The 27629-nt window shown below is 36.8% G+C and overlaps 1 protein-coding gene across 3 annotated transcripts in view; it reads right to left on the reverse strand.

Annotated features, from left to right (window-relative positions):
* Positions 1–27629, reverse strand: part of NEK11 (NIMA related kinase 11) — an 83823-nt gene that overhangs the window by 13890 nt on the left and 42304 nt on the right. For 2 of the 3 annotated variants that reach the window (XM_088055376.1, XM_005519155.3), the window contains 4 exons: positions 27381–27516; positions 12263–12387; positions 6835–6895; positions 59–155 (listed from right to left, as the gene is read on the reverse strand). In XM_088055376.1, the coding sequence (XP_087911502.1) occupies positions 59–155; positions 6835–6895; positions 12263–12387; positions 27381–27516 (419 nt within the window). The remainder of the gene's footprint in view (positions 1–58; positions 156–6834; positions 6896–12262; positions 12388–27380; positions 27517–27629) is intronic. The other variant, XM_088055369.1, reaches the window with a different exon arrangement.

A 27629-nucleotide genomic window follows, 5' to 3' on the forward strand; every position in this document is an offset into this window, starting at 1 on the left:
GTTTTTCAAATCCATATTCTTTGCCTGCACATTGGTAACACATAGATATGCTACTTACTCCCTCATGTGTTTCAGCTTGGTCTCAGCCATTGTGCTGTTGAGAGCTCTGAATCCCTGGGGCACCCCTGGAGACACTCCGGTGACAGTCCTCGAGCCTACAAATCAATGCACAGACACACAAGCTTATTGACCTTCATCCCATGAGCTCTACTGCAGAACCAAGGGCAGTCAGAAGGAGGAAGACTATTCCTGTTTCTCACAAGGCAGTGCCACATTAATTAAAGATTAATTAAATTATTAAATGTACATTAAGGGCAACTCCTTTCTGAGGGCCAAGTAGGTTTATAGCTTAAAGGCACCAGAATAATAATAATAATAATTTTCCTTCTGTATAATACACAAGGAATTACAACAGAAAGGACAATCACTTGAGGAAGTGCTGGGATGGATAAATATCCAATAAAATAAAATTTTCTGAGACCATATGCATTTTCTCCCACTATTTTTTTACTTATCTTTAAGAACAAGAACATTCATCCTAACAGGAAAGTCTCTCCTTAAGCTTGATCATTACTGTAAACTGGAAGGATTTATCTTACAACATCAGTTTCTCCTTCAGATAAAGGTACTCTTTTTATGTATGAATACATATATATATATGTATAAAAACTTACTGTATATGTAAATACATATGTATGTGTAAGAAATAACATATGCATAAACACACATTTCCACTCTTTCTGTTTGCAGGCCTTGTGAGCTGCTGCATTATTTCAGGACTTAGGGCTCACATACCACTGAGGAACTCCTCCACAGGAACACAGAAGTGCTGAATCACAGGGGACTGTCAGGGTTATCAGCTCAAATATGCTGCAATTTCGTGTAGTCATCCCATCATATAAGACTGTGGTTTTCCTAAGAAATGTATGTACTTTCTTCCCTGACTGCTATCATTGAAAGACAATTTCAAAGCCTCACTGGGAGCTAATGGCTAAAATCTCCCTTCTTATTTCCTGATAAAATTTCTTTATCGAGCAGCTCATGCTCATTTTCCTCCTGTGCCGGTACTTTCCCTTGGCTTACGTAGTTCTTTCCTTCCCTTTTGCATACTCCTTTCATTTCTTTGTAATTGGAAAAAGAGATCCTATTTCAGCTTTCAGTTTGTTAAGCTGAACAAAGCAGCTATTTTAGCTTCTTCTTGCAAATTGTTTGGCGTTAGGATTTCACTTCCCGAAACAGGAGATGTATCAGGGTGTAAATGAGTGGGCTGTGCCACACAGGGCCCAAGTTCTGAACAGGCATGGGAGGGCTTTGCATAGGGTAGGAACAAGACAAAAGTCAAACATGTTAACACAATGTCTTGTCTAAATGAACACATACTCCCTCCTACCAGGGGTTTTTAGCTGGGACTCAGCTGGGATTTGGCTTAGTTTGGACTGCATTGAAGGGATCACATGCAACCAAAGGGAGCTTGCAGCTCCACTCCCTCTATGAGCTGGTGTAGACACCCCCAGAGAACACTAAATGTTTCCCTGGAATGTGTAACCATGGCTCTCCCAACAGTTAAGCTCCTATGCCTTACATGATTCTAGACCCTGATCATATCCATTTGAATACTGAGATTAAAACTTTCTATCATGAGTGATCCAACTGAATCACTCACAGTGAGTGTCTGCTGGATTCAGAAGCTTAGAAGCACAGAAGAAATGGATTTTTGATTCTGTTAGCAGGATGGACAAACAATTGCACATTTAAAAACATTTTTCTAGCTTATCTTTACACCTAATGGCTAGGAGTTTTCTGTTGCCTTACACAACTCAGGTATAATTAATGTAGTTTAAAAAATGAAAAAATGACAAGCCCAGTTCTTACTGGCAATCAGTTATTTCACCCATTAATGCAAAAAACATTCCCTGATCATTTACTGTAACAGTGCAAATGCATATCCATATGTTTTTACACGGAGTCTGTAAGCATTCAACTCCTTTAGTGACATTGGAAAATTCAGCTATCCTCAGGATAGCTCTGAGGAAACCCCAGGTGCTGTGCAAAGCAGTGCTCGTGACTTACTGAGCTGCATGCTCCTCTCTCAGCTGGGGCAGTATTAAGGCCCAGATGTAGGGCTTTGGTGCTCCGAAACCAATTAAAAATTGATGCCCTGAGCACCAGCGGCCTAAGGAAAATACAAACCTTGCAGTCTCTGAAGAAAGACTACATTTAACCAGGGGCACCAGATAAATTCTGGCATTACTATTATTACAGGATATATCACTGTAGTAAGAGCTCGGCACATTCTTTCTGTTTAGTGAATTCAGTATATTTATTGCTACAAAATTTCCTTCTCCTCTGACATTTCCTTATTAAACACATTCTTCTTGTTTGCTTTTTTCTTTTGTTTTTTTTCCCCCTGGGATTTCTGGCTAAACAATATTTTGTCTATTTTACACATTGGCAGTTGGCCAAGAAAAACTTCATCTCTTTGTGCAAACTCTCTATCTTCTTCTCCATTTAATATGATTTTCTGGCTACGGCAAGGCAGCACAGCCTGAATATTGTAGGATGCTGCAAAGGTGTGGTTAATCATTAAAAAAAAGAGTTCTCAGTGAAGACTGCTAAGAGCTTGATACATTGGTGCTACAGCACACATCAACAAATTTTGCTGAGGTGATTCATAACCATACCAACTTCTACATCAAAGGTATTTTCTTAGAAGCAGTTACTTGAACAAGAATATATTTTGCACCCAGCTCCAGGCAGCTTGTGTACCCACATAAAGGAACACACATGTACACACATGTACACATGAAAAGGAACTATGCTTCTTCAAAAAGTTACCAGATAATTATTTAGATTTTCTATCCAATATATCATTCTTGATCCATTAAGCAAAACCAAATGAAACAACAAGAGCACTGACTTTTCAAGACCACTTATTGTGACTTTCTAAATGTATTTCAATATCTCCCAGTGTCTAATCCAGTATTGCAGAAACAAGGTAGGGCAAAGAGCAAAAGATCTTTGTCCTCTCAGGTGATAGAGCACCAGTTTGAGGTTTTCACTGAGGGGCTGTAGAGAAAGGAATTTATTCACAGGTGCATTATCTGGTAAGAGTTTTCATAAATTATGGTCCAAAGGCATTCCTACAAACATTTCTGCGAATGACCATAGAATTGGTGATACATATCTACTGCATCTCTTCATAAGTCATGATGTGTTGTGAAGCTGTTATCTCCACTGAATCACAAACTTCCGTTTGTATTCCAGATTTCTTTTCTTTAGCTTTCAATGCTACATATGAGATCCTACAATGCCTTTTTGTACAAGATATAAAGGATTAGAATCAGATGTGTTTTCCAGATTCATAAACAATAAAAAGTGACCCAACTGCCCCTAATCTTGTCTTCCTTAATGCCAAGCAAATTTAGTAAAATTTAAAATTGCTTTTTCAAGCTCTCTTATCTTTTGCAGCTTTTTTCTGGGATCTTCCCAATTTTTCAGTTTATCAGCATGGCCTATCTTATTTCAAATGAACTTCACATGGACCTGTGTAATCAACACAAAAGCAATCGTGAACCACAATACCTCTGGTACTTGGAATGATTCTGGGACCTCTTGAGGAGAAAACTCAGTTACCTCCCAAGTCCTTTTATGAACACTGAGGTTTCTAAACAAATTCCACCCGCTGAAAAACAATGTATGTTTATTGCATCCTTTTTATCTTGGCCTTTGCTGACATAAAAGTTCTAGTTTTTCTTCCTGGTCATTCTCTAACAACCGCTTGAAATTACTCATAATATTTTGTAATACTTTAACAATGAAAGATGCTATAAAGAGTTCTGTCCTGGCCAAATTCCTGCTTCTATTGCCCTATTATTGTCATGAAATCCATACTGTTGCAGGAGTAGCCATTGTAATTCTGCTGTAGGTCTGTAGCCCACTCATATGGTACTGCCACTGCTTGCACCAGGCCACACACCTGGAACTGAGTCTGCAAGGCTTCAGGCTTTGTCTGATCTTGTCTTGTCCTGACAGAAATTTTTATTTAATTGCTTAAGCTATAGCAGTAGTTCTTCTAATTACTATGTAGTGTTTTATTTTATTTAATTTCCACTTATTCTTGTAAAGTATAACCCATTTTTTTAGATGGATAGTAGTATCCTGTGTAGAAAGACATATTTATAACTAAGTTAATTCAATTAATGTAGAGAAGCATAGGCTTGGTACAACAGCAGATGCCTTGAAAAGTGGGAACAAAGGATGAGGTATAAAGAACTACAGGCATGGGACAACAAGGAGGGAGGCTCTGGCTGGTACGGGCAAAGCCATGGCTAAAAACAATGTGCAAGTGGTCAGTTTAAGAAATGCAGACCTGGAAGGGGACAAAGTAGCTTTAGGGTGAAAAAGATACCTAACCTATGTAAAATGCACCATATACAAAAAAAATTTGATGTAATGGGAACTTAGAGCCCAGTGAAGAATATGCAAGGTATAAATGAACATGAGCAAACAAAAAAATTACCCCAACTGCAGGTTTATAGCTTGATTTTGGAAGAACTTAAAATAATGAAAGTTTAAACTTTCTCAATGACACTGGGCATAAAGATAAAAGGAAAAAAAAATGGATAAAAGAAAAAAGGAGATTTGTCTCTTATTATCATCACATATATTTCTCTGGAGAAAATCATACCTAATTACTACCTTAGCTTGGAGAAAGGCTATAAGTTTCAGCACAGACTGGTTGAAGATTTTTTTAGTGATAAAAGTACAATTTAATTATTTAATATTAAAATTTTTAAAAGGGCATCTTCTTGTCCCTAATACTGAATGAAAAAGATTAAGATAAGGGAGTTTCTAATACTAAGATTAGCTTTAAAACTCCACTGTTTGTCTTCAGCTAATATTCTTGTATGTTCTCAGCAGCCTTCAAGGCAATTCCTTTCTTTAAGTAAATGACAGAATATTGAAGCACAGAGCAAAATTTTGTTCTTATTTCAACGTCTGCAAACCCATTGCAGACAGTGATGTTGCAAATGCATAAATGAGTGCAGAATTTGGAGGCAGGAGGTTCTCTTTAAGTGTGAAGAGAAACTGGATGTAAGTGTTCCTTCATTCAGTCCTGAGGGTCTTCTTGACATGGGTCCCAGAAAGGTGACCCGTGGCTACAAGACTATGATGGCAACAGCTTTGATTACTCCCTTTCATCCTCCTTCTTTGGCTCTCCCCATCTGTCCATGCTCACAAGCAGGGGTGAAACAGAGCTCAGTACTGGAAGAATCTCTGGAAGGAGGACTTCCTAGGAGTCTCCTCTGTTGTGGTTTTAGATAATACCAAGTCAGGTTTATCCCAACTGAATGAGTGCAAATGAAGCAGCTAAATGAAACTGCAGTTCCCATGGGAGACTTCAGGAACTCAGCTGGCCTTTCAGGCAGCTCACACTCAGGCTGCTGCTGGCTGTTTTGGGTTGCAATGCAAGATGTAACCAAAAGCAGGTATTCTATTACCATCTGTTAAAACCAAGTAGGGCAGTGTTCTTTATCTCTTCCATGACCCATCCTCCCTCCAGGGGGATGGATATCTGCTGTTAATGGGCCATTGTGTCTCACTGCATGACTGATAAAATGATATCATCCCATTGGGAGATAAATGATCCACACAGGGGGAGGAGCCAAGCATTCCTACCCGGATATAATCGAGACTCGGAGCACTGCAGTCAGCCTTTCTCCACTGGATTCCCAGAAGATAACAAGACCCATCTACACCACCAGACATTCAGAGGAAAACTACGCCCTTCTACAAGATCACTGCTTTAATAGAACTACACCTGTCCCTCCAAGAGGACTGCAGCCACCATTTAATCAGACTGCTACCAACACCCTGACCAACAGGGTGTCAGGTTGTATTCTGACACTGACAGTGGGTTTTGGGTGGGGTTTTTTTGTGGGTTTTTTTTTTTTGGTGTGTTTTTCGGTGTTCTTTTTGTTTTGTTGGGTTTTTTTTGTTTTGTTTTGTTTTGTTTTTCTACTACTGCATTTTTATTTTAATTTTCCTAATAAAAAGCTTTTATTCCTATTCCCATATCTTTGCCTGAATGCCCCTTGATTTCAAGATTATAATAATTCAGAAAAAGGGGAGGGGGACAGGTTTACATTTTTCCATTTCAAGAAAAGTTGCTGCCTTCCTTAGCAGACACCTGTCTTTTCAAACCTAGACACTGGCACAGTCCCACCCAGTGGCCTCTGAGGACAGTGACTGTGGCAGCCACAGTAAATAGCCTTCTTTCACATAAGTTTTCTTTTTAGCTTTTAAGCAGACCACAAGAACCCAGGCTTTCAAGCTCTAAATCTATAGACAATATTTTGCCAGAGATTTTTAGATTAAATTACAAACTTAAATTCTCACTGTTTCCTTTGTACCTGTAATGAGGTACTGTTACATAAATTAAGTATTATCCAAACCTTGATCATATTTTTTAAAAAATTAAATATTTTAATTCATTTTCTCTTATTGTTACCAGGATTAAAAACTATAAAATAGCTTACACATCCTCAAATATTTTCCTCTGGAGAAAAAAAACAGTAGCCAAGTTTTTAAAAGTTTTTTCAATAACATTCTGCCTATCATGCTCTATGGCTTTATTATTTTCAACAAAAGCACTTAACTATACTTATGCCATTTCTTTTGGCACAGTTACACTTCTCTGCAGTAGATAAAGGAAGTAATTTTCAAGGAGATCACATTTTTTGAGTTATTTTGTTACAAAATGGAAATAGTTGGACAGTGATGCATACAGACTGCTAATAACTGTTGCTCTCTAAAGAAGATATATCATCTTACCCAATGAGCTGCTATTCAGGACACTCTCCAAGTGCTCAACCATTGCCTCCATATCACTGTCCTGTGAAAAAATGAAATAGGAGTAGCATTAGTGTGAGCACAAACCTAAACACAAACACTATGTTCCAGGGGTACGATCCCACAAACATAGAGGGTATCACACCAGTAAGTGTCAAGACTAGCCTTTGATGAAGTTACATTTCCCAGGATATTTTCTGTGTTTTCTGCTCCTAAAGCATCAGGTTTTGGAATGATGTTATAACCAAACTATTTAAGTTAGATTCCTTGTAGAACACAAGTGTTTAGAACAACTGTGCATGGAATATACATTTACTGCGGAGGGTGGTGTGCAGTCTCTGAAAATACATCAGCATTTTATCATCAGTTAGTCCTGGAATATCTAAAACAATATTACATTGAAAAATGCAAGTATGTACTTTTTAACTATACTAAAATTTTTTATGCTTATGATAGTTGCTCACAGCAAATTAATACTTATCTTTCACGTAATTGCATCTACTTACATGTCTAGTAACAACAACTAATTGAAAAAATTTTAATTAAGAAGAGATTTTAACATTTTTATATTTCAAGTCTTCTGCTACTGAACAGATGGCTAACAGTTTTGCCATGATATCTTTCATATGAAATGCTGCTTGCGTACACAGATGAAATTTAAAGTTCTGACCATTAAGCAATGATTGTTGTCCAGGAAGTAAATCACAGTTTTATGGAAGTCCAAGAAAAATTTGGACTCTGAAAGTACAGAAGATGCTGCCATATTACATTAACAACACAGCATTTCTTGACTATTAAAACTGACAGTCAAAATTTTGACCTTGCTAAAAAATATGTCAAAAATGCATATTAAGAAAAATAGTCAGCACTCTATGCCTTTAAGACTTAATGGAATAAAAAGAAACTCTATTGACCTCCACTTCTACAATCTGCTTTGTGTTCTTCAGTGATCTTACTAAAATGCCCATTCTAAATTTCTCAACATAGGAACTGCCAGCGTACCTAAACAGGACAGCAATAATTGCTGGCAATGACTTCCAGCTGGTCAGACACCTTCTGGTGCAAGTGGGAACTGTTATGGATGAGCATAAACTAACTTTTCTTCACCCCAATTTGTTTCATGGACTTATGTCTGAAACAGGCTCTGCTACTTTAGCTGAGACTTGCGAGGCAGGAATCAGCTTCTTGGCTGGCCATTGCAGCAGGTAGCCCACAAGCTCCTAGGTTGAAAGGAGCCTCTTTGCCCTTTTGGAGCAGCCTGTGGGGTCCTGATTGGATCAAGTCAGTACAAAGGTTTCCAATTCTGCAGCCAGGAAATGCTAGGGAATGCATTCTTAATGTTAATATACACAGTACATACTGAATATTGAATTAAGACAGACTTAGTATTACAGATATAATTTCTCTGTACTTCTAAAGAAAAGAACCATTAGGACTTCATTAAAAAGTCATTAAATCTTTGTCATTCAAAACTAAAAAGTTATATTGATTTTCTGCTAATATTGCTTTGTAATTATTTTTTTCACTATCACTAACAGTTAACCACAAATCTACAGACAGACAAAACATAGTAAATAACCATATACAACACTATTGCTTTAATAAAACCTTTTTTAAAATAAAAAATTCATGGGATAAAGCCTGTAATTCCCAAACCTTTGACTTCTCACAACAGGACATCATATTTACTCCAATTATATCAACAAAGCTGTTTTCTTATTATGCAGTAAGGCAAAAGATATATTTTCACCTCTTTCATCACTCCTGTCTTTTCCCCACTTGGGTTTAGCACTGGAAGAGGATATAGCTGTTTCATTTAATATATTTCTTTAATCTTTTTATTTTTTTATTTATTTTTTTTCAGAGAAAGCAAAGCCCTATGGAATGGACAAGGGACTGTGATGGATGCCCAGAAGAGAGGCACTCCCATGCATAAGGGCCAGTGTGGGTGAACGCTTGCACATTTCAGATTCAGAACAAACAACTCCACGTCTAACAGCAATAAACCATGCCAAAACATGTGTTGGGAATCCAGTGGAGCATCTTTGGGGTCACAGCACACAGACCACTCAGAGCTGCTGGAGCTATGATAATTTATGTCTTATTGTCTGTCTTGACAATCTCAGAAGCAATTTGGAATTTGAAAATAGGAGCCTACTGCACCACAGTATTAGACTTTGTCATAATGAAGAGGGTAAATTTGTTACTATGGTCACTGAGAAAAAACACTAAGAGCATGGTGATGAACTGCAGTAAAGAGCATCCACTAGCATCTCGGCTAAATCAAAGCCAATGGAAGCTTCAATACCCACTAACTTTTCAAGATGAAACTTCATTTAAGCATCACACATTAAAATATTTTTTAAAATAGTTTGTCACTCTATTTCATGATTTCCCCGTATTCAGAAACTGGTCTTCCTAGGAAAAAAAAAAAAACATGGGGAAAAGAGCCACAGGCTTGAAGAGGCAAAGGTCTGGAGAAGTAATTGTCAAACTTCTGCTTGAAATCTGTAAATGTGCATTTCTGCTCCAAAATAAAGGAATAAAGGACATTAAACTCCTGTTCTGGCCAATGTATATGAAATCAGATAGGCTGTACTGAAAGGTATCAAGAGGAGAAAAAAAGCCCTCTCAGCTGCTATCCTAAACCTCTAAAATGACAGTGTTTCAGCACCTAACTCCACCTTCCTAAGTGGCCTTACAACCCATGTGAGACTGCTACTTCTCAGTCTGTCTTGACATCTATGGGAGCCTAATATAGCTTGAATAAACAGCTCATATCCCTTTCTACATCTTGCACCTTAATATGCTGTTCATAAAGATGACTTTTCTGACCCCCTGCTACTGCATGAACACTGGAAATTTTTTTTAATCCTTGTTTGAAATAATGGGGTCACCAGAGAGCACCACCAGATGCAGCATTTCTGCACTCTCTGCACAGAAGTAACTAGTAAAGCAATCTTGGGATTGGAAATTTAAGAGATTTGCAGAAATTACCTTACAAGCCCTTACTGTGTTGCAGTGGAATAATTTCTTTTTTAGCACACACCTCCAAAAGCTTGGTTTAAGGTATCTTTGAAGAAAGAGTATATACTTTGAAGAGAGTTTAAGAGTATGAATCCCATAATAGAAATAGGAGTTTTGGTATTAAGTAAATGACTGCAGAAGCAAACCTTTGCTATTCTGGTAGGATTTGAAGCTCATTATTAATACTGAGCATGATCCCACCTATCTCTGAGTGGGATTCACCTCGCATAACCATTGATATCCAAAGGAAGGTGTTGTGTGCATGTTAATAATTGTAAATCCTTTTATAATAACCAAAGAGGGACCTCTCTGCCTATTCCATCCAACCTGCATTAGATGTTTTCTCCCTGATAATACTTGCTTACTTCCCCTCACAGTATTGACTTTCTGTTTGTTGATTTCAGACACAGATGTTCAGATTTGTACAGCTATGTTCAGTCTGCTTTCACCTTGGATTCAAGGCAGAATTTTTCACTTGAGAAAGCAAAAATCACCTATTTTCACTTCCCAAGAAATAGAAAAGGAAATTGTGTCAATACCCAGAAACACACTTATTGAATATCTTAAGGTGCTGGGGTCAACATGAGAAAAGCACAGATAATTATCTTCTTTTACAGAGGAAGTCCCAAAAGGCAAATGGTCACGGGGGTGCATTCCACTCAGCCTGTGCAGGACGGTTCACAAAGGATCAGTGCTCTGTCAGCTGGTAGAGCAAAGCCTCAGGGCCACGGGGACTGGACAGAGACAATGGGGTGCCAGTGGGATGGCTCTTCCAGCCCACCATGCTGCTTCTTATCATGGAATTTTTAGTCAGTCCAGCCTGAGGGTTGTACCTCACATCTGAATGCCAACACCTAATTTATTCTGTATTACTGAGAAATCTATTTCTGTCTTCTGCCGTTCATTAATTCTAAGCAGCAGTCTGCCTGTTCAAAAACACTACTGATTGACACTTAATGATACCATCAATGAAAGTTGAACGAAAATTTCAGAAGGCATTCTAAAAAAGAAAAATTGTCTCAGAGTCTGATGAAAATGAGCAGCAATTTTGTTTCCAAGGGTATCTTGTGGTAGACTTTGTGGGCAATGGTTTCTTTGCATGTCTATGAGCTGTGGGTAAGCATAAACCCAGCAAACTGAAAAATAGTATTGTCTAAGATAAACCACTGTTTATAATTGAATAACAATTTCTTTAGACCAATACTGCACAAATTGCTCCCGAATTTTAAGACATCCGGTGTGTTTAATTTGAAAGTTAAGAGGACATGTCCAGATTGAATGAAGCTGTTTCTAAGTAAACTTCAAGTTTTACTTGTGGGACAATTTCAGAATCCCCTGTTACTGTTGTAGAAGTAGAGTTCTGATTTCTCACACTTTATTTTTGCCTTAAAAACTACATCTCAAAGAAGCTATTAGTTCAAATTTTTCAAAAACCATAATTAATTTATAATTTAGTGAAGGTTATAAGTCTACTTGGCTGGTTCCCTGAAATGCAGAAGACATAACACCCTGTTCTGCAAACTTTGCACATGATCACGGAATAAAGTAACTGCTCCTAGGCAGAACCAGATAGTACCATTCAGAGCCACTGTAGAACATGCTTGAAACTGGTGGCCCATGGGAGAAATTAATAGTTCCTGAATGGCTGAAGAAGATCCATTTTCAGAACTGCCTCAGGCACTTAAGTTTATTGATTTCACTGAGACTTGATCACTGGAGACAAGATTCATCTTAGCTCATTCTGACCAGATTTAAATTAGGTGCCTTTTCCAATAATCTTCAACTTTCACACTGCAGTTCCTGACTTTCTTGTGGCAGCCTTAACTGATAAAGCTACTTTAAGCCTTTCAACAGTAAGTTTTCTCTACACTGATACTTTCTGTAAGGTGGGAAAATCTATAGATTTGCTGACCAAGTCTTGCAGCAGTTTAGGCTCATCATTCATCACACTGTCCTAGAAAATATGTCTAATATAGGCAGGAACTAGAGGTGACTATCTTTGCCTGGGAACTAGAGCTGGAACTTGGATCTTATGTTTGAAGTATACCTTAAAGTATAGCTTTAATTTAATTTAAATCATAGCTATGATTTGAGAGGATCCCATTTTGAGTGTTCTGGAGTTACAAGGATATTTTCTGACAATAATCTGCTTTATGGCATTCATGGGAGTGTTATCTTTAATCTTGAAAGAATGCAAAAACCTTTCTCATCAGTATCTTATAATACACATACAATTAATTCATGTTATTGTTACATACACACAGTCCTAATAAAAGAAAAAAAAAATCAGCAGTGTCAGTAGGATGAATTCTGGGAAGGAACTCAGTTTTCTCATGGAAAATGAGCATCAAGTGTATACAGTGTTCTCAAAGGTCACATATACCTGGTGATTTGTCTTAGAGACTGTCCATGACAATTCTGCATCTTCCTCTTCTTCACTGTCTTCTGAATAGGATTCAAACTCATCTTTATAATATTCTTCTGCAATTTCTGGGTCTTCAGGGATCTCTAAAGGCAATTATGAGAAAAAAATTAGAGAAAAAAGTATTAACTGAAAAAGATATAAATGAACTTTATAGCACCAGTGTTATGTCAATATTCTGCAATTCTGCAATGCATTCTGTAATTGAAAGCAAAAGATAAGATTAAAAACAGTAAATGTTTATCTTTAATGATATGATAAGCACTGTTAAAGCTGCCCTGGCAAAGGGCAAATCCTCATCATATGTGAATTAATGAACTTAAGGGATCTATATTGACATGGCACTGAAATCTCTAAACTGTACAATAAATCAGGCTGGAAGTGACCTTATGGGATCATTTACTCAAAGCAAAGCCAATATTGAATTGAATCCAGCTTTTGTGAGCTGAAATTATAACGCAGTTTTATTTTCTTTAACACATATAACTTGTGGTGAATACAACTAAAATAGAAAATAATATACATCAGGTACAGGTTTAGAAGATATGAGAAATTAAATCTATATATTTTTAAGACTTTCTTGAAGCAAAACTATAATACAATAAAAGAAACTAGTATAAAGTCAAGCTATGCATACTTTGGTGTCATGCTCTCTCAATTTATTATTTTCACAAGTTTTAGCAATAGCAGTGAGTAAAATATTAATATAGCAAATGAGCCCATGAAGTAGAATAATTGGTATTAAAACTCAACACATTCATCATAGCTTGAAAGACACTCCAGACACTCTGCACTGGGTGAAATCCTTTAGCATCCCAGACTCTGTACGAAAGAATTAGTGAAACAGTTTGAAGTCTGATTGCATCTCCTTCAGGGGGATATTACTACAAGAAATGTTAGTTGAAGACAAAAAGTATTTAATGTTCAGCTATCATAAATCATCACTGTCATTGTCATAACTGTAGCTAATGCTAATTTCAACCACTCTTCTCAATTAAGTCTGTCCCTTTAGAGAAGTAAGAACTATCTTAAATAATACTGCATTGAAATATATTAAATACAAACAATAAGACATAAAAATTATTAATCAATTTTTTAACTGTTTCACATGGATAAAAACTCAAAAGGATTCAAATGGGAATGCAATTAAAATCCATTAAAAGACATTTGAATTTGGGCAGGAACAATAATTCTAATCTTTAAGGTGAAAGAAAGAGAACTCAGGAAAAATAGTGTAGCTATCTGCAGCATTAGATGGTTAAGATCTCCTGTTGAGATTTAAGGTCTGCTATCGTCTCCAAAGTAATTTCAAAAATACCTCCTTTCTTTATAAACCTGATTTAGCTCCAAAATGCTGACACATTTTCACTCAGGTTTCTGCTTTAAGATATTAATGAAAGCTGTATAAAAGCCCCATGCTTCACTGTGATAATTCCTAATCCTAATCCTTCCTGTTTCTATTTTTCACCTCTCTTAGTGTGAAAAAACAAACAACTAATCTATATCTGAGTTTCCAGAAGAACACCCTCAACCCAAAAATGTCTTCTCACAAAGAAAGCATTTATTTAATTGCTTGAGTTCTGCAAAGTGTCATTTGACAGAAAAGTCCAGCACTTCATTAAAAAGGGAATCTGAAATATCATCTTTTCTATGTGGAAAGAACACTACAAAATTAAGATACATCTCCTTTTCCATGTGAGGTGATCATTTTTTCTTTCTTGCAGAGAGGCTGTCATCCCAGTGATTAGGATAATTTTATTAGGTCCATCTGCATTCTGTCTATGTGCATTCAAATACATAAAAAACAGCCCATTTATTATGTTGTAATACAAACATCAGACTATGCCGCTGTTTTCTGAGTCATCTTCTCCTCCCACATTCTGCATTTGTTTACTGCTGTACTAACAAATGCAAGGCTCCCCATTTCCAACCAAACCAGGCATCAAAATCAGTCTTTTTATTCATAATTGTAACTTTAAAATGTCTGCTCTGGCTGTTGTAAGCTCTATACTTTGTGAGCAGCCCATGACCATACAAAACTGGTGATGCTCCTGAACTACGCAGAGAGGCTGGCAGTGGCTGTATTCCACTTCCATGCCAGCTTTTGCATCCTTGTTGGAGTTATTCAGCTCACCATTTGTGAAATTGGTTTGACAGCTGTTCATAGACAGCCAGTTAATCTGAGCTTTGTAATACAATTTGAAATGCTAGTTCAGATGCTAGAGATGTTCCATCAAGTTTACTGGCCCCAGTTCAGAAACCAATTCCAAGTGGCATTTCTGAGAGAAGACAGCATGTCCAGTGCAGGGGAATTTGGCATGTACATAAGAAAAGTTCTTAAAACTTTTTGGTTTTATGACTAGCATCTTTAAAGAAGGAGCCTTCAAAGCACTTACACATTTATTTAAACTGTTTCCATATAACAATTCTTTGAGTCTTACCATAGCAGAGCCAGCTCCCAGTCCTCCATGTATTACAGATGCACAAAACATCTCTGGTTCGTTGCAGAATTATCTGAGTACAGAACAGCTTATTGAGCTGAGACCCAGGATCATATGAATTTCAAGAATAGATAAGGTGGATTTGGCACAGCAGATACCATAAATCAACATGGCAAGCTGTACCTGTGTTTGCCTAGTAAAGTCCAAGCACTGATAGCTTGAGCGAGTTGGTATTTTCAGCTCAGGGCAGGCACTATCAGGGGAGTTCAGGCCCCACAGGCTTCCATTTCCATGTCTGCAGTCCATCCTCTAGAATATTTTTCTACCTGAGTTTTCTCATAATTCCATGTGATTTCATATACACCTCCAGTTTCCACAAACCAGGTGACAAAAGGCTGGTTACTGCCCCCATTCCTGAACATCACCAGTGAAGTTGCACTCTTAGTAATGTAGCACAGAAGAAAATTCTTTGGTTTGGTTCTCTTTCAGAGAAGTATTTTTAATAAAAATGTTGGTCTTTGGGCTTGGCTGTTTGACCTCTGCAAAGCCTAGCAGTGACAGGACCTTGACCCTGTCCTTTGTTCTGATAAATAAAATAGATATTACGCCTATTTGTGCCTGGGCGGTACTTGGGTAAAGAAGTGGTGCTAGTGAGGGCAATGCCAAGTCTATCATGTTGAAAGAGGAAACAAAACTCCTGCTGCAGAACCCAGGGGACCCTGCTTCTGTTTTGACAGCTGGACTGGCATCCAGCTAAACATCTCTGATACAACACACTTATATTCTCCACAGGGAGCACAAGGAAGGGTCTGTACAGCTGCTTCTGCCCCCTCACACCCCCATATCTCTCAGCTGGTCTCTGAAAGCACTTTGTGCTTTATCCAGCTGTGTGTATTGCACCAAGGCCAGTCACAACAGCTTTTATTTGCTTACAAAGCACTGAATTCAGAACAAACTCAGCTGTTGCTTTGGTATTGCTAGATGGTTTAGGCACAGCATCAAGACACTTGATACTTGCTATTAAGATATTCAAAAGAAAACAAGCTTTGAATAAAAACCTTCCTCTTTAGATCTCTTTCTATACAGTAACTTGATGCTAATAGTGGAATGAAGGGTAAAAACCCATTATCTAAAAAAATCATAAAAGCATGGTTATTTCCCAAGAAGACAAGCTAAACAGAAAACGTAGGAATGTGATACTTGTAATATTTTGCTTAAATCCACCAAAAGCTTGTTTCAGGTAGCATGGTAACTCAGCAACAACAATTTTCTTCAAAGAGATGAAAATACTTTGATAAATATGTTTAATTTTCTTGTGCCTCAGAGTCATACTTGTCATTGTTGCATTGATGCGGCATTCTTACATTCCAGAGCATGCAGAAGAGAATAAGAAAGGCCAATTTCAATAATAATTTTTTTTTTTTTTTTTAAAAAAGTAAGAGTAAAAAAGAAAACAGAATGGTGTAACATATGTAAATTTTCACCATTTGTATTCACAGCAACAGAGTCACACTTGGCTCTTAAGGACTATTGTAGTTTTTTGATCGAAAGGCTTCATTGCATCTCTGGAAAAAGGTAGATTTTTCTCAGCTGCCACATTCCTACCATAAGGCTGCCACATGCCTACCAATTTCATGTTGCTACACTCCTCAGTCTGCACAGTACCACACATAGGAAAGTGAGGTGCAAATCACTCAACTGCTCTGACATGTACTGTCATATGTACATATGTCGAAATGGACTCCTAAGATGGTGTCATGATCCAGGACACCAGAAAGCAGTGTTTCCACATCTCTACTACCACAGACTGACACAGAGAGCTCAGCAAACTGAGAGACAAGGCCAGGACAAAGACACTTGTACTGCCCCTCTTGCAAGGCTTTGTACATGAGCCATACTGGGCACTGAGGCAAGAGCAGGGAAAATCATTCCTCTGCCTTCTGCCCCTGTGCTGCACTGGGCCACAAGACAGCCCACTGGCAGGACCCTGTCAGTAACACAAAGGTGCCTCTGATCCTTTCTTTTCTGTAGAAATGCATCAGCAAATACCAGTTTGATCCTGTACGAGCAGGTGTTACTGGAGCAGATGCCACAATGACACCAGGCTGGGCACAGCAATGGAGCACCTGGGTGCTGTGAGAGCAGGGTCCCTTCAGCCCTGAGAAGGGAGGCAAAGGGGAAACCTTGCTGCTGTCTGTGACCATCTGATCAGAGGATAAAAGGAAGATGGTGAATGGTGATAGGACAAGAGACAACAAACATCTGAAACATCCTAAATTCCAATTTGACATTATGAATAAGAAAGAAAAAGAGTGTGATCAAATACTGGAACAGGGCTTAAAGAAGCTGCAAGAGCTCAATCAACCCTTGGAGATGATCAAAATTTGATCAGACACCACTGAATAACCTGATCTGAAAAGAACAGCTTTGAGCAAGGGATTGGACTAGGCTGCCAGAGGTTCCTTCCATCCTAAATTATTTTATAATGCTGTGGCTATTTGATTCCTCAAAAACAGTTCAGAATCACCCCAGATCTATTTGTGTGTGCGCACATATTTAACATACATACTAAACAAGCTAAGTAGAAACTTAGAAACTGGCAAGAGGAGCTGGTGCCACAAGGATATTAAGGGTTCTGTGCCACTCTGCAGCTCATATACATATGATTAGAAAAAAATAAAAAAAACTTCTTTATTATGATCTAAGCTCAGACTGGTTTGGGGATTTGAGGTGTTTGTTTTGGTTTTTTCCCCTGTGCAAGACAAAACCCTTCAAGTTTAGAAGTTTCAGTCAAAGAGAATCACCATCCTATGGTCAGGTATAGATGATATATGCATTTTCAAGCTCTGAAGGATTGTTGTTCAGAAAGACAGTGGAATCTTTTGTCCATCTCTTCTAAATTAGGCTGAAACAGACTCTCAGAACATACATTTAAGAAATTAACTAGGTGATGCACAGGAATTTTGTGCCCATGAAAATCGTTTTGGAGAAGCACAACAGGACTACGAAGTTCTTAAATGAATCATCTTCTGACACAGCCATGTGCAGCTTAGACATAAAGTAAAATGAGTTCTTCTAAATGAGAACTAGAAATATAACCAAATTTAAACATTAATATTTTATAATTCTCCTCTTAGCATTTCAAAAAAAGTAAAAAGTTTCAATTATTTTATGGGTGTCACTGGGCAAAGAACTACCTATTGTGAAATGGCTAGAAAAAGAGATGCAGAGGGTGTAAATCAGAGTGGCCTCAGGGGATGTTAGAAAGAAAGTAGCAAGTTTCAAAGTGTTTATCCAAGGAAAAATTACCTTTTTTAAACCAAAATTAAATTTCTAAGAGAAATATTTTATTTGGAGGACATCTTTTTTTTTTTTCCCTAAATATTCCACCTCATGATATTTTATCAGTAAGTACATAGACAACGCATGAGAGGAAAAAAGAAGTTCTTAAAAGGAGTGGTTAACAAAAATGGACACCAAGAAGGAAGACTTTAATCACATTTTTCCCTAGTTTTCTGAATAATTTGTTGTTTTTTCTTCTGATTTCCTAGTCACGTATACAGAAATGGGAGCTCTGGTAGGCAGTGATGATGAAGAAAAAGCCATGCTGACTTTCAAACATGGTTTAAAGTTCAGCAAATCTAAAAATCTTCCAAATATTCCAAAATCTTTTTAGTAATGATGGGTGAATAAAAAGAAAGAACAACATAGTAATTTAGTCAATGAGGGAGCATTTAGTGAGTTTTGGAAGCCATTTCATTTATGTGTAATTGTCCTTATAATTGTAAAAGTTGCCCTACTCTATGCACTGCTTCCAGCAGGAACAGACCAAGAGATGTAAACGGAAGGAAAAGTGACCTAATGACATCAACTTAAAACTATCTTACTCCCTGAGTTATTTTAAACTTTTTTTTATCAGTCAATACTTTTAAATAAAACCTCAGATTTCCTCCTGAATCTGGCAGATACCAACCTCCTGACACTTTTCCTTTCAGTCTGCCAACAGTGTTGGACAGCAAAAAGTCCGCATGTTAACACAAAATCTGCCCCTTAAGAGACTTGATTCCTTCTCCCTGAGATTTGGTCCAAGAATGCCATTTTTAAGACTAAAATTGGGGGCATTTTCACAACCAGAATTTACAGAAAGAGAAGAAAACAAATAGGAATGGCTCATATCCAAACTTGGTGTAAGCAGTTGTGCACAGAAGAGTCTGGATGTAGCAAAGATGCAAAATGCATTTAATTTGGATATAATCAATAATATAAATTATATGTTGAACAAGTAAGAAAAAGAAGCAAATAATTGCAACCGAGCAAAAAGGTATTGAGCACTTAAACACCTAGGTGAAATTCACTTGCAAAAGCACATATTTGCAAGATCACAGGGGCACACTTTGCTCTGTGAAGCAGAAAATAAAGCAGAAGAATTCAACCAAGACCTTCACCACTGTCACCTAATTCACTCCATGCAGTTGTCTGACAGTCACAAGCAGTGAAAGCTAAACTGATAGAATATACAATCTAATTCAGCATTTACAGCTTCTTTCAGAGCAAATTCTGCCTCACTTGGAACTGCCTCCAGCTTCTTGCATCACCATATAATCTGTTTCAGCTCCTGAGAAATGCCCTCTAGTTTGATAAGTAACCCATAAAACTGCAAGTGGGGCTGGACTGGGAATCCTTTCAAAATTTTTTCAACACCATCCTGTTCACTGATGATTTGTTTGCAAGCAAAAGCCTAGTGCATCTTTATTTACATCAGTTTAACCTTGAGTCTAAGGTGCAGTGTAAAGCTATGTTGTTCTGTAGGTAGGACAGCTTGGAATAAAAACTAGCATTTTTCTAAGGAAGATTTAAAACAATTAAATTATCTGGAAGTATCTGCTATAGAATCCAGTATGCAGTATTTTTTTACTTATACAATCTCAGTGCATTTGCTTCTAATTGCTTCCTAAATTCACAGAGTGTTTCATAAATGTTTTTTAACATAATGCTTTGGAAGGAGTGAAGGGAATTCCTGTGCCATTTTTAAAAAAGACTAGCACAGAATAATTTGAACTGTAGTCATTGACCAAGGTGAATTTTGGAGCAGACTCTCTTTATCAATGCCAAAATAAACCAGTCTGAAAAACAGATAAGGGAAAAAAAGTAGGAGCTATACAGTAACATAATTTGCTCTCCCCACACTTTGGAAGTGGTTGGGTTTTTTTACATAATTGCTGTGTAAAGACTTTATTCTGCAAGCTTCCCTCTATGAATCTGCAAGAACAAGACTTCTTGTAAGAAATTAATTTTTGTGAATCTGTGAAAAGATTTTAGTAGCTTGGCATGTTGAAGAGTAGATAGATTTGGAAAAGTTTTCCTAAGGAGCTTATGGCTAGGGTTCAACTCCTGCTCTCCAAAGGCAACACTTCTAGGGAAGAACTCTTTAAACAAGAGTAATAATGCTTTGGCAATGATAAAAAAACAAACCATTAATTTTCCACTTTCTGGCTAAAACTTCATTAAATCTTGATTTTGCTAGAAAATAACAGATTTAGTATTCCTTTATTTGAATCTGGGACAAGTTGGGCTCAGTGTGAAACCGAGCAATGAAAACAAGAGACAGATGAGGAGGTCAGAGGAGCACGCTACACCCTCAGATCCTGCAAGAGTCTCAGGAGTTTGTCACCCCATGTTCCAAGGACAAGTGTAGGACTGGTAACTGCAAATGCCAGAACTAAACCAGTGCATTTCTCTCCACAAGCATCCCACGCTATCATTGCAGCAAGTCAGGGAATAAGCCTTATGATCGTGGAAAGCAGGGTAACCACAAGAAAGAGGAGACCAATGGTCTGTGAGCAGAACTCACAGCAATGCTGTCCTCTTAACTAAGATTTCCTGGTTACAAAGGATAATGTAACAAGAATAATGCAGAAAGGTGCTTAATGTCACTTATTGTAAGTACTATTCTGCTCTGACTTGCCAGACTGAAAAACAAAACAAGACTTCATTATTCCTTAAAGCCTTTGAGCAGTATGATCACTCGTATGGTTATCTTTTAGAGTTACTCATTTACTCATGAGTATGAATAAGTACCATTTTACAGGCACCAAAACAAAGGGGTGTGTGCATAGATGCTGGAAGATCTGCTCAGAAATGTTACAGGTTTTTAACCCTCCAAGACTTAAAAAACTACTGTGAAAATCCTTCAACACAGCTTGTAAAAATAACAGGCTATGAAAGAAGCACAGTATTTTATGAGTGAACATTTCCTATTTGAGGGCCCACTTGAAAGTCAAAGCAATATATCTATAACTTAAAATTAGCCATGAAGACATAGAAATAATGTACACAATTACTGTAACATACTTAACTATTTTGAAACTGTAATGAAATCAGGGATTTGCCAGGTGTAATGTTTTGCAAGATATTAAGCTAAGGAATTTAACAAGTTATAAGCTTTGCAGGATACAGAAATAAAAAGCAATACAATACAGATCAGAGAGATAATATAATATGTCCCTTTATTCATACGGCTTTAATTTGTTACATTTTTTTTTCTGTACAAAGAATTTGAACACCACAGTTAAATACTGAAGCTATTCTCTTCTTTTAACTTGACCCCTTCCCACACAAAAATATGTCTATTAACTGCAGTAGCAGTTTATACAGAGCTGGGTGTCTTACAAAAATGGATGTGAACACAACAAAAGTCCCAGCTGGCAATCCAAAAATGCAGGATATAATATTTTATTAGTGCCCCTTATGTCCAGTGTTGTTTTGCTTCGGCTTTCTTTCATTTCAGGCAATGAAGTGGTACAATGAGGACAAGCCCTTAAAAATATAGATACATACATCATTTCCTGAATACCTTTTTTAAAAAAATAAATCCTCTCCATCCTTGTTTACCATGTCTCATGAGCTGTGAAATTGATACAAATAAAAAGTGGCAATTATAGCCATGAATGTCAGTGCATGGCTTTAAGTTTTCATGCCTGTTAGAGTGTGGCTTGTTGAATTTAACACTCCTTATGGTTCCTGTAAAAGGTCTGGGCCTTTGGTAGTGAAGATAGCTTTGTATCCAGTTTATCTTTCAACTGTAAACACTGATCCAAATCAGAAGGATCAAAAATGATGGTAAGGAAATGGTAGATTTGTTGCATCTGCAATTGCATTGAACTATCTAGAAGCACTTTTAGATACATCTTATAATTCTGTAGCAAATTTCAAGGCAAGCTCTACTGTAGAATTTGAATCAGAAACCCTGAACCTTTAACTATTACTGTTGTAGAACAGGATAATGCCTTGCTCTTCATGCTATTTTTAGCTGCAAAATTGAGCTCCTCTACCTAGACGATTTCCTATCTAGTAAACTCAGAAATTTCTGATATTTCACACTACTTTCCCACATAGGTAGGTACAGTGCATGGTCTGATACTGATTTCCCTGGATTCTTTACAGTAAGTCCCCATAAGTAGTGTTTCCTAATTTATTCAATGTCTCTGCAAACTTAGGCAAGTCAAAAGGAATTAAGTTGTACAAAGAATTGAGAGGAAATATGCTGTAAAATCTGGCTTCATTAGAAGACATTGCAACCAAAGTGAAACTACCTGCAAATCAAATAATTGATGTGATGCATTGAGAGATCTGCCATTATCTAGCCCAGCGTGTAGTAGCACACACAGAAAAGCTGAGGTGGTCTATCAGGGGAAAATCTAGGGCAAAGACGACTTTCTGCATCCTAAAATGTCAATATCCAGTTCTCTGGAAAAGGGGGTATCTACTTCTCTGGTTATTCTTTCTGAATGAGAAAAAACAAGCACAGTCAGGTAAACTAGAAGATGAAGGTGAATTATAATGCTATATTAGGAAGCAGTGCATTATTTTTGTGATGGTTCCAGTAGCTTTTTAGGAGGCCACATCATTAAACATTAAGCATGTAATGAACCTGCCCAGCTGGAACTGCCTTGCTGTAACTGGCAGAGGAAGACACTGATTGTATTCATCCATAAAAACAAGGCTGGGTTGTAGGTCATGCATGGTCCTATTATCTTGTTGATAGTTTTTTGCTTATGTTTTATAAAATGGATGATTTTATTCCATCTGCACTCATTATCATTAATGGAAATGAGCAGTTTAACATGCAGAGCTCTTTATCACAGCTTGGGTTTTTTTTTCTGTTAGATGAACTGACCTCTGATTGCCAGCACTACAATGTAATTTGCCTCACCAGTATTTTCACAAACCCACAAATGAAAGATGTGCTGAAAATGCAGTAATCTCCAGAAAAATGTACATTGGCCTATCTATCCTAGTCCAAATGGAGATAGCTTCTATAAAAAACTGGTCAAGAGACAGGGGGCTGTGCGTGATGTTAAGCAATTTATTGCTACGTGGCTTTTCTTTTTGATGATAACATGAGAAGATGAATAATTTATTTTGTAGGTAACCCTCAGCAAGAACAGGAAATATAGGTAAAAGTTTATCCTGACACATCTTGCATTGCTCATTCCTGTGTCATTGTCATGACTGGAAAATATGCTTTTTAACATTTAGAAATAATTAATCAATAAAATGAACTTTATGAAATGAAGCAGAAAACAAAACATCCAAATCAAAACATGAAGAGAATTCTGTTATTAATCATTAGCTATTCCTAATGCTAATTATTAGCTATTCCATTTTATGCTGCTCATTGAAAACAAATGATATGTATATATATATGTATATATATATATATAATATATGTTCAACACACGAATATTTGAATTTAGCACTGACAGTGGCTCAGTGTTTCTGTGTCTGTGTTTTTCTCTACAGAAATCTAATTTCAGCTTTTTTGTCTCTTGCTTGTACTTGGAGAAACTGAAGATGGAAGAGACACAAAGATATCTACAGTAACTCAAAACTGTTCCTAGTAGTACAATATATTCTGAACTGCTCCATCAGCCATAAAGTTAAATTATTTGTATGATGACAATTCCATAAATTCCTGGAAACACATAAGACAGAGATATCAACATTTTTCAACTAATATTAAACATAACTATAAAATCTCTTTTCATAAGTATCTCATTAGCAAAATGTAATTTTTGTTTCCAATTAACCAATCTAAAAACTTAATGCAGATTAAAGCTATTACATAAAAGATTTGCAAATGAGCAAAAATACTTTTAATTTTCTTCTATTTACAAAGGTTTAGTATTCTAAGGAACACGTTAGAGGTCTAACTAGCTGAAACAATACAATAAGAACATTTATTCTTCCAATGATACAATCAACATACTTCAGTTACTTAATATGGCTAACAATAATCATAGAAGTAATTTTTTTCTAGCTCTTTCTTAGCCACTCCATTGTCTGTCTCTTTACATAAAAGAAGAAAATTTGTTTACTTTAGATAGTATGATGCAAAAAGATGCAAAAAAGATGCAAAACTGTTCAGAAACTTACTATGGCAACTTCAGAGAAATAGAAAAAATAAAATAATAAAAAATAATAAAATAAATTAAAATTATAAATAAAATAGAAAATAAAATAAAATAAAATAGAAAATAAAATAAAATAGAAAATAAAATAAAATAAAATAAAATAAAATAAAATAAAATAAAATAAAATAAAATAAAATTAAAATCTTTATTATTGCAAGTAATGCTACCCTGACCAACTCTCTGAAAATCTGCAGTGCAGTGAAAAGTAACAGGCAAACCAAAAGAATCCTTTGTTCTAATAAGCGTGTCAGCTGGAGAGACCAAGTCCCAGAACCAGGATAATATAAGAATAAGCACTAGATGACCCTGAAAAATGGAATAATGGAAAATGAGGAAACCCAAAGAACATAGCTGTGAGTTCAAAACTTAGGGCATTAAAACCAAAATAATCTATTATAAATTCTGAGGTAAGAGCTAGGAAGCATCTTAAGGAAAGAATAAGGATGGAAGGCCCAGGTATGCTAAAAATGACCAGTGTTAAAACATATGGACAATATAGAAGTGATATGTCGAGGTTTATACACAGGAGAAGTACTTAAGCTACTAGGCAAAGCATTTTAAAATGCTAAAAAAACAGTATTTACATTGCCTGAAGCATTTCTCTTTAGGAATAAGAATCAGATAATTTCTTTAAGTTCTCAAGAACTTGTACCAGCTGTAAACAGTCTTGAGGAAGCTTTTCTGTAGTTCAGTGAGTTCATCTGCACATCAAAACCACAGGGTCCACTCACATCTTTCATATTCCAGAAAATAAACCTGTCTGGAAACTAACAAATTGTTCAGCTACAGATGATTTCAAAGAACTCTTTCAAATGTCTCTCAAGTGTACAAGGCTACTAATTAGAATAAAAAAAGGTTCAGAATATCATTGCTGATTACATAAAACAAACATGGAGAGAAGTTTAAACTCCCCAGGGAAGTCTATAGTAGTTTAATGCTGTTGTCATTGCTAAAACTTGTCCACTGTGAAGTCCAAAACCCCAAACTGCCATAGTGGGTTTTGTTTATCTAACTACACTGCCTTGTTTTTCCCAACTTTCAGTTAAGTGTAACTACCACTACTAAATCTGACTCAAGATGCCACAGTATTCAAAACAACTTACTAAAGCTAAGCTTTGTATTTGACACCTTCTGCAATGACATACAACTATGATTCATAATGGTTTAGATAATTTTCACTGAAAGAGGAGTACAAGGTGTTTTATTCTCTATTCCTTTCCTTAATCCTTTAATAGCTTGATCTTTCAATACTCCAATCCCTGATCTTCTCTTCAGCTGCAAATTTTATAAGGACTGCAGGCTACAAGCCACAGATACTCTGACCTTTCCTCCATACCTGTGGGGTCTGGGGTACTATCCCTAGCTATTCCTCACCAGCTTTTCTTGAGAGGATTTTTTTAGGTCTGCCCTTTTCTCTCCCTCCTAAACAGTTTTTAGTTATTAGTTGTACAAGGGAGCTTCTTAGCCTGGTTTTCACATGCTAACTTCTTCTGTTAACACAGTAAGGGTCAGCAAGATTAATTAACATGAAAGACAACTTGCTAAAACCATTTTATAGCCTTGCTTCAAGTTTTTTTCTTTTATTATTGTATAGCCATTGATCAAGAACAAAATTCTGTTGGAAAATCAATCGCTGGAACAGTTTTTTCATTTTCAAATACAAAGGTGCAATTAATAACTTAATAATTAGACATGTAGGATATGCATGGTTGCACCGAAATGCTTAAAGAAAAGAAGAGACTGAATACTGAATAGAGTAAGAACAAGCTTTGACATCAGCTTCAGGAATAACAAGGTATTCACAAAGCAAAGAAGAGAAACCGTGTAATTTCTCTTGCCTATCCATAACTCTTTTTTGTCATGAACCCACCACTCCTCCGTCAGAGACTCTGGCACAAGCAATTAAACATGCATTCAGTTTTGTACAATGGACTGACCCAGCTTTTGCAGCACAGATATAAATGCATCTCATTCCTGTCATTATAGTTTAACAGCTTAACAACCTCTAAAGGCAGAAAAATCTGTTTCTTTCCTTCCAAACATGTTGTTCTGTTTCTGTTTAGGAGTCTTTGTATGCTTCTCCCAGTCCATCTCCCACCCACGTTCACTGCTTTCTCTCAGTCCTCCCTTTGCATGTTTCCCTGCCCTCCCCCCAGGATGTACTTCTAGCAGCTGGGTTCTCTCCTACACAGGTCATCTCTCCTCATACTGTGAAACAGCAAGCCAACCACATAGACACAAATGAGGGTACATTGAAAGAAAAGAGTGCCATTTGCAATTAGAAAAAAAACCCAAACACAAGTGAACTTATTCTGATGCCTTTAATTTAATGACCTATACTTTCATAGATGTACATAAACCAACACTAAAAGGCAGTGCTATTAGAGAAAAGTAGTCTTCCTACTTCAAAGTATATTGATGCATATTTGCAAGATTCTAATCTGATTAAAAATCTTTCACCATAGTAAGTGCTCACACAATGATTTTTAAATATTTAAGAGTAAGACACCACTCCAGAACATTGTAGACAAAAACACATAAATGTGATCTTTAAAATATTCTCCTCATTAAACATATGATTTCCACAGTCTGACCCTTTTCAAAAAGCTTGACTATTTTTTTGTCTGTAACAGAAAAATACATGTTATATAGTACTTAATATTCTTTAGACAATAACTAAGTATTTGTGGACAATATAGATAAGCAGAGTTTAAAGAGTTTCCATCTGCTTCTCTTATTGTTAAAGAAAATGACATCAAAGTGTACCAAAGGTGCAAACACTTTGAATTCTTGTACTCCCTTTTTCACTGGAGAAGTAAGTTAGAAAAAGCTTTTCTAATGCCAGTCATTTCATATGTGGAAACTTTAAGCTACTTTGTTCTAATTCAGCGTCTCATTTGGAGGACGTACATTCATCTCTATCTCTGCTCACAGGTCACTCAAACTTTGGGAACACAGACCTCCTGCCACGTAACCTTGCTATACATCTGCTGTACATACATTCACCCAAATTAATTTCCTTCTCTCTTCACCATTTTTTGACAACTTTACAAATCTGACCACTTTTTAAACCAGTTTCCCCACTGCATAAGAACTACAAGGGACAAATCTTTCTTTCTTTCTTGATAGGAATTTTCACTTTAACATCAGACTTTGAATTCTTACCATGGTCTGTAAGCTCAGACACGCTGATTTCACTTGTCCCATTCCCTCTTGGTTCATCATGTCCTGTGGACACAAAGTTCCCCGTAGTGGCTGGCTGAGAATGAATGAGATGTTTTGAAGTCTGCTCATCAGATTCCTTAGTCAAATGATGAGGCAGCATGGAGAAACAGAACAGAGCTTTCAGCAGGATCACAACACAGTGGTTGAGCTACACAATTCCTGGGACTTGTATTAGGCAAATGTTAAAAT

Source organism: Pseudopodoces humilis, chromosome 1, assembly GCF_049639895.1.
Source record: "Pseudopodoces humilis isolate 2021_Gansu_Grassland_sample_001 chromosome 1, ASM4963989v1, whole genome shotgun sequence".
In the NCBI taxonomy this organism is placed as follows: Eukaryota; Metazoa; Chordata; class Aves; order Passeriformes; family Paridae; genus Pseudopodoces; species Pseudopodoces humilis.